General features: G+C 35.4%; 1 protein-coding gene across 1 annotated transcript in view; it reads left to right on the forward strand.

Annotated features, from left to right (window-relative positions):
• LOC137400480 (sorting nexin-13-like) overlaps window positions 1-21,168 on the forward strand; it is a 37,932-nt gene that overhangs the window by 5,594 nt on the left and 11,170 nt on the right. The window contains exons 3-14 of the mRNA XM_068086809.1: window positions 136-272; window positions 732-836; window positions 2,517-2,689; window positions 5,439-5,580; window positions 9,275-9,390; window positions 9,592-9,688; window positions 11,928-11,983; window positions 12,276-12,482; window positions 13,161-13,278; window positions 15,534-15,614; window positions 20,023-20,174; window positions 20,261-20,365. Of these exons, the coding sequence (XP_067942910.1) occupies window positions 136-272; window positions 732-836; window positions 2,517-2,689; window positions 5,439-5,580; window positions 9,275-9,390; window positions 9,592-9,688; window positions 11,928-11,983; window positions 12,276-12,482; window positions 13,161-13,278; window positions 15,534-15,614; window positions 20,023-20,174; window positions 20,261-20,365 (1,489 nt within the window). The remainder of the gene's footprint in view (window positions 1-135; window positions 273-731; window positions 837-2,516; window positions 2,690-5,438; window positions 5,581-9,274; window positions 9,391-9,591; window positions 9,689-11,927; window positions 11,984-12,275; window positions 12,483-13,160; window positions 13,279-15,533; window positions 15,615-20,022; window positions 20,175-20,260; window positions 20,366-21,168) is intronic.

Below are 21,168 nucleotides of genomic sequence, written 5' to 3' on the forward strand. Positions count from 1 at the left end.
ATATTGCTGCAAAAGCGTATTCATATGGTTGTGGTTAGTGTTATAAAAGAAAATTATTTTATGGCAGTAAAATAATCACCTGTCTCTAGTTGCCTCTCATACAATCACCATTTTATCCACAATGTTTCTCCTTAGAGCAAAGGCTATAGATTGGACGCCTTTGCTAACCCATAAGCTTGTTGATGAGATGGCATCGCATGTAAAGCTCTACCGAAGAGCCTATCAGCAAGAGAGGAAGATGAATGCTGAAGAGAGTGGGGACGGAGGAGAGGGTGAGTTGTATTAAGCTCTCTTCCTCTGTATTGTGCTACCATCCCAATTAAGTCAGCATAAACTTTATTCTAAGTCAGTATGAACTTTATTCTAAGTCAACATAAACCTTATTTTAAGTCAACATAAACCTTATCTTAAGTCAACATAAACCTTATCTTAAGTCAACATAAACCTTATCTTAAGTCAGCATAAACCTTATCGTAAGTCAACATAAACCTTATCTTAAGTCAACATAAACCTTATCTTAAGTCAACATAAACCTTATCTTAAGTCAACATAAACCTTATCTTAAGTCAACATAAACCTTATCTTAAATCAGCACGAATTATATTTTAAGGCACTATGAGCTTTAAACAATGACATTTGTAGTCAATGCTACTGAATTCGCAAGCTAAATTAAGTACACCTGGTTTGATTTCTGATTAGTTGCTTTTTGATATACATGTACTTACTTTTAGAGCAGCCGGCCACAGAAGTCATCGAGAAATATTTTTTTGAGTACGAAACAGAAATGGAAGAGGTTTGTCGAGAGGCTGTCTCAACAGACCAACAAAGAGAAATTGGTAGCCATTTTATCTTATATACCGCACCAGTTAGCACTGACAGTACTATTAGCACTGGTAGTTTTATAAGAAAACAAAGGAAGTTAACCTAACCAGCCAAAATCATGTATTCTTTTCATTTTGATTGGCCAAGCTGCCAACAATATTTTTAAACTGTTGCTTGGCGTTATTTTGCCGTAACTTATAATTTACGATAACAGGTAATTCATATTCATCTTGTTTGAGATATTACTGACAAGGTCATCCTGATTCAAATAAGGTCAAACCATTTATGGATTCAAGCTTTTTCTTTAACTAGAGAGTCATATGTTTATATTTCCAAAAGTATATTTTCGTGTGACAAGCTCCATTATACATCCGTTTTTGTACCAAATTTTATATGTTGCTGCTTGTTATTCATTAAGTTGTTTAGAACTTGCACATTTACTTTTGTGCGAGTTAAGAACTGGGTTTAGGTATTTCATCAATTTTTACCTTTGTGCTGAATTACCAAGTTGTACTCATACCGTTGGTAGTTCAGCACAACGGTAAAAAGCCAGAGAAAAAGCTTCCGTGTCTATGAATATTACCAAGTTGTACTCATACTGTTGGTAGTTCAGCACAACGGTAAAAAGCCAGAGAAAAAGCTTCCGTGTCTATGAATATTACCAAGTTGTACTCATACTGTTGGTAGTTCAGCACAACGGTAAAAAGCCAGAGAAAAAGCTTCCGTGTCTATGAATATTACCAAGTTGTACTCATACTGTTGGTAGTTCAGCACAACGGTAAAAAGCCAGAGAAAAAGCTTCCGTGTCTATGAATATTACCAAATTGTACTCATACTGTTGGTAGTTCAGCACAACGGTAAAAAGCCAGAGAAAAAGCTTCCGTGTCTATGAATATTACCAAGTTGTACTCATACTGTTGGTAGTTCAGCACAACGGTAAAAAGCCAGAGAAAAAGCTTCCGTGTCTATGAATATTACCAAATTGTACTCATACTGTTGGTAGTTCAGCACAACGGTAAAAAGCCAGAGAAAAAGCTTCCGTGTCTATGAATATTACCAAATTGTACTCATACTGTTGGTAGTTCAGCACAACGGTAAAAAGCCAGAGAAAAAGCTTCCGTGTCTATGAATATTACCAAATTGTACTCATACTGTTGGTAGTTCAGCACAACGGTAAAAAGCCAGAGAAAAAGCTTCCGTGTCTATGAATATTACCAGGTTGTACTCATACTGTTGGTAGTTCAGCACAACGGTAAAAAGCCAGAGAAAAAGCTTCCGTGTCTATGAATATTACCAAATTGTACTCATACTGTTGGTAGTTCAGCACAACGGTAAAAAGCCAGAGAAAAAGCTTCCGTGTCTATGAATATTACCAAGTTGTACTCATACTGTTGGTAGTTCAGCACAACGGTAAAAAGCCAGAGAAAAAGCTTTCGTGTCTATGAATATTACCAAATTGTACTCATACTGTTGGTAGTTCAGCACAACGGTAAAAAGCCAGAGAAAAAGCTTCCGTGTCTATGAATATTACCAGGTTGTACTCATACTGTTGGTAGTTCAGCACAACGGTAAAAAGCCAGAGAAAAAGCTTCCATGTCTATGAATATTACCAAATTGTAAAGTGAGAAGCTTGCAGTTTTACTGTTCTATCTTTGTTAGCGAAAGTAAATGCCCATTTTTTCTGTTCCTCATAGATTACCTCCAGGAGCTGACTGAAATGCTTCTATTTTTCTTGCTACCTGATGAGGAATTTAGCCAAAGAATGTTCCGGTTCATCGTGAGAGAAGTTCTTGTGCAAGGAGTTATCTACCCATTGATTGACAGAATCTCTGAACCTGACTATGTCAATCAGTATATTATATGGATGGTAAGAGCTCTAAGCACAAACTACAATGTTTAACTGGTACAGCTATGCACTAAGGTTTATTTGAAGCTGGCGTGTCAAACATTTTGTTCTGTCACTAACCGGAATGAATTTGTTGACACAAACGATAGCCAATCATGTAGTCAGAGTAGAACCAATCATAGATGACCTATCGGTACTGTCAGTGACCAAGGATGGGAAAAATAAGCAAAAGCCAATATTGCTAGTTATGTTAATATTATCATTCTTGTCTATATCTATCAGAGTGACATTATTTTGTACACAGAGTACAGAGTTGATGTAAAAACTATAGTACATCTACTGACCATTAGTTGACTTCCAGACTTGATTATTCATCAATCCTTACTATAATAAGAGCTGTGTCTGTCTGTCTAAAGCCAGGGTTAGAGGCTAGGATAAAAAATTGTGTTGTAAAGGATTTGAACTGGTGGTATTTAGCTTAGCAGCCCCTAACCCTATGACACAGCTAATCATCCTCACGGCTTTTCAGAATAGCTGCGCGTATACTTATTGGCCGTGTTTTATCATCACACCTGATGATCTCTCATGACACATGAAACTACCAAGGTACTCATCCAGACAGGGTGCCAGGTCCATCTGTCTGAAAGCACGATGGAACATGGAAAAAGGTTGCATTGTGCAGGATTTAAGCCTGTAACATTGACGTATCATCATGTTATGTGTTTACCAAACATCACACTTGAACTGGTGAATAACCTTCACCAGTCATTCACCTTCCAGGTTTTTAGGATAATTGTGCATATAGTCATTATCTGTGCTTTATTGGCACACCGGATGGTTTCTCACAGCACTCTGGTCTGCCAGGTTAGTAGTAAATTTAATCTTATACAAACCATCACTTCATGTAGTCTTACCGGATTCTATAGTTATAATGTAGATATACTAATACAATTGTACTGGGTATTGCTTAGTAGTATCAGCTGACATACATGCTGGCCATTCTTCAATAGACATTACTGAGCATATTACACGCTGCCATTATAAGTAAATACTAACTAACGCTGTTTGAATTGTTGTGAAGTCAGCTAGTAGTCAGTCTTGGAATCTGCAGTGGTAGCTTTTTAGTGGTCTTGTTTTAGGCAAAAGCGAAACCAGGAGAGCTGAGCAAATGTAATTTGTAATACGCTGATATAAGTTCTCATCTGCAAGTTATGCATTTACTAAGAAACTGAAGGACTAATGACTATGTTATGTTTTCAAATTGTTCAAAGCTATTTCTTGTTTTTACATTGCCTCTATCATCTTCAGCTAATAGTATATGCTAGAAAACTTTCTCATCTGTAAGCAGTCCGCCATTTACTAGGTCAAGCTAGCATGAATTGAAGAAGCTAAAACTTCCATTTTCAAAACTCAGAAAACATTCTGGTTTATACTCAAAAGAATAGATCAGAAATTATTAATTCATAGAAATGGTTTTAATTAACATAAATATATATTAGATTGTCTTTAATTTGTCTCAAATACAAAGTAATATAATATTTAAAGTATTGTATACACTATTAGTACGAACTTATAAATATTTATGCTAATAGGTGTTGTAGATTGGAGTCTGGTCGTAGCTTGTTCCGGCTAGTCTCAGGCCCATCACTTAGCTGGACAGGTAGCTGTTTCACTGTTACTTGAACTAGACATAAGTCTCTTTTGCCAATGGCTTCATACATGAACTTTTAAAATGGTCATCAGCTCTTTGTTGATAAAGGCAGTCTTTGTTTAATGTCTGAGCCACCAGTGTTGTTAGTGACTGTACAGCCATAGAGTTCTACAGTTTACAGTGACTGTACAGCCATAAAGTTCTACAGTTTACAGTGACTGTACAGCCATAGAGTTGTACAGTTTACAGTGACTGTACAGCCATAGAGTTGTACAGTTTACAGTGACTGTACAGCCATAGAGTTCTACAGTTTACAGTGACTGTACAGCCATAGAGTTGTACAGTTTACATTGACTGTACATCCATAGAGTTCTACAGTTTACATTGACTGTACATCCATAGAGTTCTACAGTTTACAGTGACTGTATAGCCATAGAGTTCTACAGTTTACAGTGACTGTATAGCAATAGAGTTCTACAGTTGACAGTGACTGTACAGCCATAAAGTTCTACAGTTTACAGTAACTGTACAGCCATAGAGTTCTACAGTTTACAGTAACTGTAACGGCTGGACCTGCCTGAGTCCAGCAAGGGAACCTCGATGTCTGGAGAGATGCCCAGTAGCAGAGAGGAATTTAAGGTTGGACATTATTCTTGTCACCACCAGCTGACTTTTTAGGGAAATGAACCCCGAACTGTTGTTTTTAAGTCAGGTGCTCTAGACCACTAGGCCACGTGTGGTCTAGTGGTAGCAAATATTGTTTGAACACAAAAAATCTCTGGCCAAGGATTTGAGGAAGGGTTCTGAGGAAGGATTTTTAGATTTATCCATAACTTTAAAAAAAATTGTATGTGTAGCTATATTTACAGCTATATATTTTATTATATTTGACAAACTGAAACAACATTTCAGTTTGTCAAATGTTACTTATTCTGTTTTTCTACAATAATACTAGGCATCATTATTTCATGCTTTCACTTAAATAAACCAATTAAAAAAAGTCCTACTGTTGAACTTAAATGTCATTGGTCACTCGTGAGTTTTCATTTGTTTTAAAACCCTCTGCTTTTAACATTCATGAATATAACATGTCTGTGAAGCTTTCTTTCTTTTAATCAGTGTTATGACACAACGCTAACAAATGACTCATTTATTGCTACCCTGAGAATGAGCAATAGTATAGAGGAAGTACAGAGTGTTTTGACTAAGGTCAAGGAGGACATGTCAAGGACTCGGTCAAAGGACACAGGAGGTGTAGATGGTAGGCAGTCCTTTTCATGCAAATTAGTATATTGTATTGCTTGATATATAGTATGGTACTAGAACACTCACCTACTTGATCTCTGATGTCTCAGTTATGTTAGCTGTGAAGTTTGTAACTCGGTTCTACTGTGGTAGCCTATAAAATATGTTATAGAATATGGTATGGCCATCGGTATGTGAAAGAGTTATTTTAGGCCACCAAATTATGCATATACATGTATATGGCATAAATTTAGTGAATTGCTTTTATACTAGATATGTGTAACACGTTTTTGTTAGTAGTAAAATGTCCTTACGGATAAAGAGACTAAATTGAGTTTCACAAATGCAGTCTAAAAAATATAAAAGCAGTAGAAAATTAACCAGCATACCAGTGTAGGATTGTGTCTGTAGGATTGTGAAACATTTTGTTTAAAAGTGGTATTAGAACAACCAGGAGATGTAATCAGTTGGGTTCTCAAGTTAAGAATTTAAGTGCATGTTACATTTTTGTTTCGCTCACGTGTAGAACATAAATACATATATATATGTATATATACATATGTATATATGTATATATGTATATATGTGTGCATAAGAGTAACTCATTGGCTCTCTTTCTTATTTAATTGTGACGTCTGTGGTCTGAGTTTAGATTCTTTAGTGAGCTCAGTGCCTACTCTTCTATGCATGTATACATAACCTTTTATTTACATGAGTAAATCATCACCAAAATAATGTTTTTCATTGAATGCTAAAAACAAAAATGAGAAATCAGGAACTGTTGAGTGAGTTGAACAAAAGTGTTTCAAAATTTGGTAATCTATTAATCTTGTGGAAGAGTCTGGACAGTGAATTGTGGGTTGTAGTAACAGAAAGTTCATAAACTGAAACATGATTGGTGCATGTAACACATGTACTGTATGTTGGTGTCAAAAGATAGAAAACGATGTTTGACATATGTGTGGAATGATAAATACAAATATTGGGCATAGTTTGTGCAGTATTTTAAAACCTGTAATACAAATGCATAAACGAGCATGTTTGGGATAAGGCAATATGTTCAAATCATAGATATATAAACCTAGATTGGCCAATAATAGCTATTCCCATTGGTTGCCTTGTCAGACTTAAATAGCATGACGTTACGTCATTGTATTGTACCTAATGCTTGGCTGCACTGTTGTTTACAATGGAGCTAATGAGGAGAAGGTGACAAAATACATTTATTTTCACATAAAAACCTTCTTGGATACATAATCCAGTGAACTAAGGTGATTCTGTGATAATATCTGATAATCACCATAGATTAAAACTATAAAAGTTATCAGATGTTGCACACAAATCATGAGCCTTCAACGCTTTATTTGCCAACCCCTCTCCTATCCTCCTTCTTTCTTTTCGCCTTCCCTCTTCTCCCAAGAAGAAGTGGGAAAGGGAAAAGAGAGAAGAGGGAAAGGAGAGGTGGGGCAAATAGCCCATCCACTCGGAGAGCCAGACCCTGGCTAGGTAAATAGACTAATATCATGCTGAACTAAACATGACTAAATATGGTGAGCATGCAAGTATGTCTTAAGTCAAAAATAAGACAATGATTATTTTACAACTGGCTATGTATCTCGGTCACTAAAGCTGAAGTGTAATGATTGTATCACTAGCATTGTGGATGTTACCAACTATGATGTCAACCAAGCAACGAATTCCCTAATCACAGTTAAGAAACGTGGTGGCTTGACTTTGTCTTCACCTGTGGTGATTGAGGTTTGCAACCACAGTGAGAAAGCGATGAGAGTGTTGCTTAGTAGTGCTGGGTTGGTGACAAACTTTCCCAGACTAGCACTAATTGCCACCATGGAGAGGTTGCTGAGGTTCAACATCATGCTATTGTTTAAGTGTAATCTTCATGCTAGTGGCCTAGCTCATGAGATAGCAGAGGTATATTTCGATTAGGGCATATTATGAAGCTAAGAATAGAACTGGCACGGGTAGCTCGTCTGGTCTTGACCCATCGGGTCAGAGGTGACCTGGTCGAGCCACCCGACCCTTGAGTCTTTTTATACAAAGACACGGGTAGGTTTATGGCTAAATGAGAGCGATTGTATATTGCTTTTTAAGTGCGATTGAAATAGAGTCGTGTATTATAGTCCTAGCGCGCAAGGACCAGGCGAAATAAAACAAGGTGAGTTCAGACTATATTTTTACGTCTGCGACAATAGTCTTTGGACTATAGGTTTCACAACGTTTTTCGGCAAGAAATAATCAACATGTCAGTGATCTGGGAGTTCATGAAGAAGCCGGTCAAGAAAGGGAAGTACCAAGTTATTTGTACAATATGCGAAAACAAGTTAAGTTACAAAGAAGGGTCCACCTCTACTAATGAGGCATTTACAACGAAGGTATCCTGAGGAACTTAAAAACGCGTCTAAGAACCTTCAATCCAGCAAATTTACTTTATTTTTAGTTTCTTTCACTAATACCAGAAATTTTAGGAAAGTGATGGATTTTTGCTTTCCACTATGCTGGGTTATCCATTTCTATATTTGCAAAGTATTTCTTAACTAATCTCTTGTTGATTATAGTAGCAGTTGAAAATAAAATCTGTAATAAAAACACTAGCCAAATCATGCCATTAATCTATCACCCATTGAATAGCAATGATCCACCAATGTCTAGCCATAAATTGTAAATTGCATCTATAAACCAAGCCACAAAATATGATTGGTGTGATAATGGGTACTTTTATCTTAGGTTATTGATGTCACAACATTAGGCTGTAATAGAACTATCTCTTAACCTTAAATGAATAGAAAATTCGCGCATGCTGACCCGGTCCGACTCGATCTTGGCCCTCATTGCTGACCCTGAGTCTGGCCCGACCCTGCATTCATTGGTCTTATTCCAGCTCTAGCTAAGAAAGCCACTGATCCGCTTCCCTGATCAGATCGAAACTTCACAGGCTCATCATATTTAGTCATGTTTAGCTCAGCATGATATTAGTCTTTTACCTAGCCAGGGTCTGGCTCTTCGGGTGGGTGGGCTATTTGCCCCCCTCTCCTTTCCCCCTTCTTTCTTTTCCCCTTCCCCCTTCTTCTTGGGAGAAGAGGAAAGCCGAAAAGAGAGAAGGGGGATAGGAGAGGGGGTGGCAAATAAAGCATTGATGGCTCATGATTTGTGTGCAACATTTCATTTTTTTTACAGTTTTAATCTATGGTGGTTATCAGATATTATCACAGAATCGCTTTGGTTCACTAGATTCTGTATCCAAGAAGGTTTTTATGTGAAAATAAATGTGATTTTGTCACCTTCTACTCATTAGCTCCATTGTAAACAACAGTGCAGTCAAGCATTAGGTACAATACAATGACGTAACGTCATGCTATTTAAGTCTGACAGGCTTGTTCCCTATTGGCCAATCTAGGTTTGTATATCTATGGTTCAAATATTTTGTGATGTGACTGATAGAAGTGTGGTGAGCTGGAATATGTGATCAGTAGTACACAATTTTATATAGTAGGTCACTAGGTCAGAGCAGTTACTTTGCCATAGTCTAACTACATGCGCTTTTGATATACTTGTAGCCGGCCACTTGGCAAATGTTTCGGGTCAACTGTTCATCATACATTAATTTAGTATTATGACTGTATTATTGTTTAGTATATAGACTGTGTGTTACCCATAAGGCATCTGTGATGTAATTTATTGTTCTTGCCCAGATTCATCTATCAAGCAAACACTGAGTAGTCTGTCGTACCTGCAGAGGGTGTGTGAAAGCCAGATCACAAGGATCGCCACAAAACCAGGTGCTGAAGAACAACGTGCTGACATTGTGGTGAGCAGTGGCTTTATTTTATCATTTGAGTAATTGTCTTCTCTTACCAGCTAATAGCATTCTATTAAATGAAGTCTAGCCTTATAGGGGTTACTCTAAGGTTACTCTAAAAGGCTTTTCACTGATTAATCTTATTATAATTATATATTTAATATAGTCGTATGGTATGCAATATGTTTCATCACGTGATCATTGTTGCAGGACACACCAGTTGATATGCTCATTAAGTCACTTCCTAATAAGAACCTTCCACTCGTGTTCGTTTTAACCAATGAGCTCGGGATTCAATATTATAATGGTAGGTATTATTTGTTTCCGGAATGTAGCGAAAACATATGTTAACATATACTGTATACATATGTTTACATACTTGTATATGTAAACCTATATGTATGTGAACTATTATAGGTAAACATATATATAATATGTATATGTTTACCTATTCGTTTGATGTCAACAGCTAGAATGGGAATGTTATCAGCAGTGATAGGGGCTGATTGTTATTCTTTGTAATTTAATTTTATTCATTAGGATGATCGTTATTACTCTCATTGTCGTTAGCAGCCACATATTGCGTAAGCAGCTGTATTTCTAAAGTTCCCCTATTATCACAATCGTCATCATCGCTTTCGCTATGATTTGAAGCAGCTGATTCAGATTCTAAGTAGAAATATTCATCTAAATTGTTAGCATCAAATTTGCCGTAATTGTTGCAACGACTCCATTTTGTTTTAGCCTGAGGGGTTAAAAAAAGAAATACCACATACGAGGTCTGATCCAAAAGTTCTCAGAATGGAGTTGTATACTCGTACATATTCACACGATGGAAAAACCCATTGCAGGGTTGGCTGGGAAACACCTCTGGAGTGTTGTCACAAAATTTCAGGTTGCTATGACAATGCGTTCTCATGTGAGCTAACGATATGTCAAGGTCTGCCCGGTGTTTCCATCTTTTTTTAAACAAATTTATCGTCATGCCTAATCAATCGGAACAGTGTATTTGCATTAAATTTTGTGCGAAATTAGGGAAAACAAGTACTCAGACAGTTGAAATGTTAACTATTGCTTTTGAATATGCTGTTCTATAAAAAAACACAAATTTTTGAGTGGTACAAACGTTTTTGTGAAGGTAGAGACAGCACTGAAGATGACGCGAGGTCTGGCAGACCAGTGTCGGCAAGAACCTGCTCGTAAATTGACAGTGTGAGGTCACTAGTCATGCCAGATCGACGTTTAACCATTAGAGATATCTTGAGTGACTGGACTTAGTTTTGGAACTGTTCAAAAAGTTTTAACTGACAATTTAAACAATTTTTTAACAAATTAAACGTGTCGCAGCAAAGTTCTTGCCAAGCTTGCTGACTGATGACCAAAACGAGCTCAGGATGCACGCTTGCAACGATTTTAAGGAAGCTTTCAAGAATGATCAAAACTTTATTTTAAAGGTCGTAATATCCTTGTTTTTCCTAATTTCACATAAAATTTAATGCAAATGCGCTGTTCTGGTTTATTAGACATGGTGATAAATTTTTTTTAAAAAGACGGAAGCGCCGGACAGACCTTGACATATCGTTAGCTCACATGAGAACGCATTGTCATAGCAACCTGAAATTTTGTGACAACACTCCAGAGGTGTTTCCCAGCCAACCCCGCAATGGGTTTTTCCATCATGTGAATATGCACGAGTATACAACTCCATTCCGGGAACTTTTGGATCAGACCTCGTACATGTGCGCACCCACCCGCAATTAAAGCCTATGCTTATGATATTGGGTTATGAAAAATTCCATAGTAACCACCGATATGGGTAGAGTTAAATGGCAATTCCGACTTTATGATTGGCCAGGCACAAAAATAAACAAGACCATGTAAAAGAGCAGGGTTGAATGCACTATAAACCGCTGTTTACTAAAATAGTGACGGTGAGTCATGTAATAGCGTATAACACGGGGAGCGCGCTATTGTGAACAATGCAATTACCGCACGATTGTACATTCTGACTGCCGGGGTCACATATGCCAACATACATGTATCTGTAGGTAAACTTACATATCTAAACATATATATGTAAACCATAGACCTATTAACTATACTAATAGTTAATAAGTCTATGATGTAAACATATACATATGTAAACATATGGAAACACATACGTATGTAAACATGTATGTAAAATTGTGATAGAAACTGATAATAAGAGTTTTGTGTAAATTCCTAAGTCCAGTTATAATTTTGAACAAGTTCAGTACAAATTCCATTGCGTTGCTCTAGAAATATTTTTGAAAAGACATGACAAAGTACACATTTAGTTAGTTGATGAGTCTCTTGCTACTAGCAATGCTGGCCATTCGAATGGAAAAAAATCTGTCACAGGAAAGATTGTCTTCACATGACATTAGACATGCGTTAGACATGACATTAGACATGCGTTAGACATAAATCACATCTATATTCAAAGCTCTTTTTAGAAGAATGTTAAATTGCCTTTTTTTTTAACTAGACCTCATGTACCTGTACACTTGTTTGCTCCTTTGTAGATTTCCTGTTGTGCAGTGAACGAGAGATTTATTTGAATATGCTGATAGACATCGAGGTAAACTCTATTATATACGAATGCAGAAGTGAATAAGATCACTATTTCTGTTATATGTATTACACTGACTGATGTGTGCATGAATGCATCTGTGACTACAGATATGAGTGCATCTGTGACTACAGATATGAGTGCATCTGTGACTAGATATGAATACATCTGTGACTACAGATATGAGTGCATCTGTAGCAGCATATATGAGTACATATAAGAATGTAAGAATATATGTAAGAGTATATGTAAGAATCTACATGTAGGTATGCGCTTCTTTTACATGTACATATTGATGCAGAGTTTCACCAAAGAGTTGAGCCAACATTTGGATGACAAGAATGAGGCCTTGTCCTTCTTCCTCCACATGGTGGGAGACATATACGATAAGTACTTTTCAGAGCCAGTCTCGACACTCGAAGTAGACCCTGGCTGTGTGGAGCCTGTCGTTACAGCGCTTAGAGATAAGACCTTCAACACTTCTGTGTTCGATGCCCTTCATGATGCCGTGAGTATTCTTGTGGTTTTTCTGTTTCTATGAAAACGAATTTATTTTATTAGATAAACATTTCTGATGTAGTGAAGAGCTATTCTCTTCTGCGTAACTCCTATAGAAAACTGTTGGCATGTGTACAAGTCCATGATGGTGTACACAACATTCATTAGTTGGTGAATGTTTGTTAGATTATCACCAAAATATGCTCCGGTCTATTGTACTGGAGTTTCATATATAATGATGAGTTTTTATCCAACTTGTATGAAAATATGTCTGGCAGTGTTGTACGTATATTTATAGCTATATTTAGACTCTCTATATATAGACTAGCCATATACATGTATAGACTAGCTATATATAGACTAGCCATATATAGATTAGCTATATATAGACTAGCCATATATAGACTAGCTATATATAGACTAGCCATATATAGATTAGCTATATATAGACTAGCCATATATAGACTAGCTATATATAGACTAGCTACATATTGACTAGCTATATATAGACTGTAGCTGTAAATGTAAGCATATGCGGTAGTTTGAACATTTCTCCGTAATGTCTTAGACCAGACTACTATTCAGTGGTGTCTGATATAAAGACCTTTGTAAGCATATTCAGACACTTTGTCCCACTTGAGAGTAGCAACCCGCCATAAACGCTTGAAGCTCATTTGGTCTGCTGTAGATCATGGAGAAGCTAGAGAAATTCTATGAGGCCTTCAAAAAACATGAGTTGTATATAAAAATGCTGAGAGAGATGGACTTAGATATTGGCTGTTCCCTCTCAGAAGACTCTTACGATGGTAATGCCTTTAAGACGAGCTGCGGTCTCGCAGTAGCAACAAGTCATGTTTAGTAATTGTAGCAGCTGAACAGCAGTTTGGTCAGCAGATTAGGTTTGTAGATTTTGAAGCTCAGTAAAAATATGAAAAGTAGCAAGAAAGTTTTTAATTTTTTGCAAAAAAATAAAAACTTGAATGCTTTATTAAATAATAAATATTGCTATAATTTTGAGTATTCTCAGCTCTTACTATGATTAATTTAGTTTACTGAGAGAAGACAACTTTTCGTAACACCTCACCTCAAATAACACGAATAGTTTACACATGGCAGTTTAGATTAATATTTTCAAATGTTATGCTTTTAGTGCATGTTTAATTTTTTTGAAATCTGATGGCCGAGAAGGCATGAAAGTTCGCAAAAAAATACTTGGCATTTGTACAGAACTATTAGTACTTCATCTTAAACATATGACTATTTTAGTTGATATCATTCGGCTAATATAATGTAGTTCATATATAATGTAGTTCATATTTGGGAAAATCTACATATAATCTATAATCTACATATAATCTATAATCTACATATAATCTATAATCTACATATAATCTATAATCTACATATAATCTATAATCTACATATAATCTATAATCTACATATAATCTATAATCTACATATAATCTATAATCTACATATAATCTATAATCTACATATAATCTATAATCTACATATAATCTATAATCTACATATAATCTATAATCTACATATAATCTATAATCTACATATAATCTATAATCTACATATAATCTATAATCTACATATAATCTATAATCTACATATAATCTATAATCTACATATAATCTATGATCTACATATAATCTATAATCTACATATATTCTATAATCTACATATAATCTATAATCTACATATAATCTATAATCTACATATAATCTATAATCTACATATAATCTATAATCTACATATAATATATAATCTACATATAATCTATAATCTACATATAATCTATAATCTACATATAATCTATAATCTACATATAATCTATAATCTACATATAATCTATAATCTACATATAATCTATAATCTACATATAATCTATAATCTACATATAATCTATAATCTACATATAATCTATAATCTACATATAATCTATAATCTACATATAATCTATAATCTACATATAATCTCACAGAAACTAGAAACTCATTTATTACAGTTTTATTAGCTTATTTTTTAATTTGTTCTTTTAAAAACTTTTTGCATATTTATTTGTAAGTTCTGACAGCTCATTCTGTAGACTATGCAAACGAACAACATGATAGTAGAATGCATCATTGAGGGAAACTGATAAGGATGAGAAAACATCTTTGGTTGCTCATTGTGAAACTGCAATGCATCTCACTGCGCACATTGGTCAGGGGTACTACAGTCATTGCGAAAGGTAGCTGCGAGAAGAAAGGGTATATTACAAAAAATCACACAATCTCATTCACTCTTGTAAATGCTCTTAACAGAAAATAGGCCTCAAATAACTTAAAACCAAAAGTTTTACCACTCAATACACCCACCTCTTCCAATGTTGCTGACCTTTTATTCTCGCCGCTGCCGTTCGGGTAGTACCGTAGCACCCTTGGCATTGATGTAAATATAAATGTTTGTGGTTCCAGAAGTGCATAGAAATGGCTGAGAAAATCAGGTGTAAATAAGTCAGGCACAATACAGCCTTTAATCTCTTGTTGAAGTTGAGCTGTTTCAAAAACCTTTTCTTGACTTAAATTAGCTTCTGTCATATTTCCGCTAGAATACCATAAACATCTTGAGAGCATGGCTAATGCACCAGATGGAGGAAACTGTATAACTAAAGTTGTTATTTTACACTTTGTTGAAAGTGAATTGGAGAACACAACTCTATTCTCCAGTTGCTAGAAACATCACGTAGCAGCATGCATCTCTTGTTCCTTTTTGTTGTGGTATACTATGTCTGTAGCAATATATAATGCATCTCTATTTCCCTTTTATTGTGGTATACTATGTCTGTAGCAATATATAATGCATCTCTTTTTCCTTTTTGTTGTGGTATACTATGTCTGTAGCAATATATAATGCATCTCTCTTTCCCTTTTATTGTGGTATACTATGTCTGTAGCAATATATAATGCATCTCTCTTTCCCTTTTGTTGTGGTATACTATGTCTGTAGCAATATATAGTACTAGATACCAGTCAGCTCTTAGCTATTCTATTATAGTTTGTTTTAACAGCTTCTGCTGCAGCAGATACAATTACCGAGGGAGGGCCGCAAGCACCTGAAAGCAAGATCACTGCTACCATTGTTAAAACTGGTATGTCACACATCTATTTATTGTTATTCATATATATTCATTGTTATTGGTACAGAATTAGACTTTTATCCTAACAGCAGTACTGATATATTGTGATATACAATGCTTGATTTATTATATAATACACTATACAGATTGATCCTATAGCTACTAGTCTATTGAAAATATTCTTGTAACAGCACTAAAGGCCTGTTCGTAGGCAATATTTTGGGAGTTGCTTTTGCTGTGTCACCTTGCAATGTCATTTGATTCGATGGTTGATATCTTGGTGTTTACGCGATTGCATAGAATGTTTTTGTGTTCTATAGTTAATCTTGTATATGCACATGTATACACAGTTGGCACAGTTGTACATTGACCTATCAATATTAATCACATAATTAAGAAAGAATGTTTGGATTTTCCATCCTGTAATGGCTAAAATGAAATTATTGTGCATTAAATTTAGTAACACAGTAGTATGATTTTTGTTGACAGTAACATATAAAAAAACGTAAATGAACAGTGGTAAATTTTTTAAAAGTAACACACTGAATCGTTACCTTCTGATATCGTAACTAAATACAAGCTTGCAGCGTTATACATTGCCATGTACCATTTATCAGTCAGTGATTTTTGATATTCCTTATCAATGTTATGACATTGAATAGATGTTGGTTTAAAGACTTCCAACTCTACAAAAACGTAAATTTGTGAAATACTCAAACATGCGCGATGTATGTCCAAACTGTAGCCTTGTTTACTCTACCTAGAGATGACTAAGTATTTCAGCATAGTCTCTGATTTTCTCTCCTGCAACTCGGGCCACTCTGCTCTTCCTATGTTAGGTTATATATGAGACTATCAGATGTTGATGGTTGACTTATACAGCGGTGTTTGAAATAAACCGTACCTCTTTGTTACAAAACGAAAATTCTCATTTTCAAAATTGTTACGCATGGCAAATGTAGCCAATAGCCATAAATTATATATTGAACTAATCCTCATTTTGCCCTGATTTAAAACATGTAAGTCAAAAATCTGTAAAATCACATTTTTGAATGATTATGTAGGCTAAATTATGAAGAATTCATTTTGTCAATTGTCGAGTATAACAATCTGTACAGATGTGATCACACCACATACATTTTTATTTGTTTATTTCAAGTCGTATAGTTTGATCAACTCTTTGAACAGCATTATGTATAAATATTAGAAACAAGAAATCTCATGGAACCTGGTGATATGTAATCTAATCATTTTTATTATGTCAGTTCGAGAAACTGCATCAAATCCAATATGTGTGCATCCTACAAATTATTTGATGGGAAATTCTGAATCTAGTCTATCTAGATTCAGTCTGAATCTAGTGGTATATAATTTATGTTCATTTACTACTAACAAAGAGGGAACAACAAGTTATAAATAAGTTTGAAAATTTTTTTCAATTAACAATGGGTTAACAAAGGTATTTTGCGCACCACCGTGGTAGAGGCATATGTAGTTTGGTTTCATATTTTACCGTGTGATCTGAGAGGCCTACACAGTCGATGGGCTGTGAGTCGGTTGCAGAACCTTTCTACATGACATCCCGCTGTTTTACATTCACCAAACCACTCACTATTAGTTTGTAACAGCTGAAGCTCTTGTTTAAGTTGTTTATACAAAACATGTAATATATTCACTAACATGTAATATATATTCTTACAGTCCCAAATAAGGGTATGTATGTATTTATATCTACCCATCGTCATGTCTTTTCTTGTCGATAGCTTAGTAACCGCTAGTTCTGCGGTGAACTACAATAGACATGATTTGATGTTTGTGAGTGTAACACAGTCTAGACCCTAATTAGTTATATTGTTTTGATAGTGTTAGCTTTGTGGAAGGAAACTTCCGCGTGTCTATGAACAATGGCCTGTTCAACAGTGTTGATAGTGTTAGCTTTGTGGAAGGAAACTTCCACGTGTCTATGAACAATGACCTGTCCAGCAGTGTTGATAGTGGTAGCTTTGTGGAAGGAAACTTCCGCATGTCTATAAACAATGACCTGTTCAACAGTGTTGACAGTGTTAGCTTTGTGGAAGGAAACTTCCACGTGTCTATGAACAATGACCTGTCCAACAGTGTTGATAGTGGTAGCTTTGTGGAAGGAAACTTCCGCGTGTCTATGAGCAATGACCTGTTCAACAGTGTTGATAGTGGTAGCTTTGTGGAAGGAAACTTCCGCGTGTCTATGAAAAATGGCCTGTTCAACAGTGTTGATAGTGTTAGCTTTGTGGAAGGAAACTTCCGCATGTCTATGAACAATGACTTGTTCAACAGTGTTGATAGTGGTAGCTTTGTGGAAGGAAACTTCCGCGTGTCTATGAACAATGGCCTGTTCAACAGTGTTGATAGTGTTAGCTTTGTGGAAGGAAACTTCCGCATGTCTATGAACAATGACCTGTTCAACAGTGTTGATAGTGTTAGCTTTGTGGAAGGAAACTTCCGCGTGTCTATGAACAATGACTTGTTCAACAGTGTTGATAGTGTTAGCTTTGTGGAAGGAAACTTCCGCATGTCTATGAACAATGACCTGTTCAACAGTGGTCTTCAAAGATGAACATGTTCAAAAATTTTAGTACATTTTATCAGAGCGTTATGCTTCTCTAGTATGTCGGTCTCTTCGCCACTATATACATGTACATCGTTATTGCGCTTTTGCTTGAGCTATCTGTTTTAACTGTGATAATGTTTTGTCAGTTTTATATTAAAACATCCCTGCAGTCAGACCTTCTCACACATAAAAAACAATTGCAAATGGTAAAAAAATACCAATACTTACTGATAAATCTAAGGTTTTTTGTAAGCTCATCTTTAGAGACGATAGTGACTAAAGGTGGAGCACTTATGAACTACTAGAGACTGGGAGTTCATCATTTTGTTCAGCAAAACAGAACCGCAGCCATCTAGGGGTCTGTCAATGTTGTGAGAAAACCTCTGAAGCCTAAACTTTGAAGATTTATGTCTCTGCCAATATAATTGTGGTTATTCCACTAAGTTATAATCGTAGCTAATCATGTATCTAGGTCTCTGTTAATACTGGTGTTAGTCCACTAAGTTGTAACTAGCTATCTAGGTCTCTGTTAATACTGTTGTTAATCCACTAAGTTGTAACTGTAGCTATCTAGGTCTCTGTTAATACTGTTGTTAGTCCACTAAGTTATAATTGTAGCTATCTAGGTCTCTGTTAATACTGTTGTTAGTCCACTAAGTTGTAACTAGCTATCTAGGTCTCTGTTAATACTGTTGTTAATCTACTAAGTTATAATTGTAGCTATCTAGGTCTCTGTTAATACTGTTGTTAGTCCACTAAGTTGTAACTAGCTATCTAGGTCTCTGTTAATACTGTTGTTAATCCACTAAGTTGTAACTGTAGCTATCTAGGTCTCTGTTAATACTGTTGTTAATCCACTAAGTTATAATTGTAGCTATCTAGGTCTCTGTTAATATTGTGGACAATACACCAAGTTGTAACTGTAGCTACTTAGGTATCTGTTAATACTGTTGTTAATCCACTAAGTTATAACTGTAGCTATCTAGGTCTCTGTTAATACTGTTGTTAATCCACTAAGTTATAACTGTAGCTATCTAGGTCTCTGTTAATATTGTGGTCAATCCACTAAGTTTGATAGTTTTATTTGACAAAATACATCTATGTGATGATTATTTTGAACTGTAGAAGCGAAATGAAGCAATAATGGGTATAAGGGAAAACTTGAAATAATTTTGCACACCATCAGACAGTACATGTATATATGTAAGTCTTCATGGCTTATACAGGATTACTCACCATCAGACAGTACATGTATATATGTAAGTCTTCATGGCTTATACAGGATTACTCACCATCAGACAGTACATGTATATATGTAAGTCTTCATGGCTTATACAGGATTACTCACCATCAGACAGTACATGTATATATGTAAATCTTCATGGCTTATACAGGATTACTCACCATCAGACAGTACATGTATATATGTAAGTCTTCATGGCTTATACAGGATTACTCACCATCAGACAGTACATGTATATATGTAAGCCTTCATGGCTTATACAGGATTACTCACCATCAGACAGTACATGTATATATGTAAGTCTTCATGGCTTATACAGGATTACTCACCATCAGACAGTACATGTATATATGTAAGTCTTCATGGCTTATACAGGATTACTCACCATCAGACAGTACATGTAGATATGTAAATCTTCATGGCTTATACAGGATTTCCAAAAATTCCTTGATAAATGCCTTCTTGGTGTTATACTCTCTAGCTGGCTTGAAATATTTAGTGAACATTGTTGACTTGTTTACTTGCAAGAATGATATCTGAGGGAACGGTAGTGATTAGATTTTACCTCTGATGCGTCATATTTACAGGTATAGCAAAAGAGAAAGGCTTAGGAAGTGTGTACGCCGTATACAGTATTCAAGTTCGAGAATCTGTAATCGCTACAGGGGCCGTGAGGAAGTGGCAGACGACAAGGCGTTATAGCGACTTTTACGACCTTTATATACTGCTGTGTGATAAGGTGATTGTCTCATTTAAATATTCTGACTTCTTTCGAACTTGATCTGGAATGCTCAAGTGTTGCCAAGTTGTGGCTTTTTGTTTTAGTATGTAGCGTTAAGAGATTTTCCCTTCCCTGGTAAGAGAACCTTCAACAACCTCAGCACTGAATTTCTAGAGAAAAGAGCGTTAGCTCTAACGCAGTACATGCAGGTAAGTGTAGTGATCCAGCATAGTATATGCAGGTAAATATAGTGTAGATATATGTACTATATATCTATATAGTACATATACTACTATATACATATATGTAGTATATGCTGGTAGATATAGTATATATATATATTTGAAAAAATATTATGAAGATAGTAAACATTAAGTAATTGCGCTATTAATTTGTTTCGTGCGATGCACTCATCAGACGTGTTTTTACTAAAAATGATGTTTAACTAATGATTTTTAGTACAAATGCGTCTGATGAGTGCATCACACGAAACAAATTTGTAGGGCAATCACTAAAAGCTTACTTTCTTCGTAATATTTTTTTCAAATATTTCATACTCCGCTAATTATCTTTTAGGTTTTTAGTGTAGAGTTCTCTTGTTATATGCTTTTGCACCTGATTTTAGTTACTATATATATGTATATGTATGTATATATATATATATGTATATATATATGTATATATATATGTATATATATGTATATATATATGTATATATATAATTATATTTACCTGTTTTAAATAAAAAGCTGTGAGATACATCAATTTTCTAAACAGCAGGTACTATTGCCTATTAAGTATCTACATTCCTGCAATTGGTAACCAGTTCCTTTATGTTGTTAAGCTACGTAGTCTGGGATGATAAGATACATAAAACTTCTCACGTATACATCAGTTGCAGCGTCAAAGGCTGCTTCTTCACATATAATTTTACATTTGATGTCATTTGGATTTCTCTTTCATGAAGTGACCAAATATACTTGATGACCTCCTCACGACCTCCTTACTGCTT

Source organism: Watersipora subatra, chromosome 1 (genome assembly GCF_963576615.1).
Source record: "Watersipora subatra chromosome 1, tzWatSuba1.1, whole genome shotgun sequence".
Taxonomy (NCBI): domain Eukaryota; kingdom Metazoa; phylum Bryozoa; class Gymnolaemata; order Cheilostomatida; family Watersiporidae; genus Watersipora; species Watersipora subatra.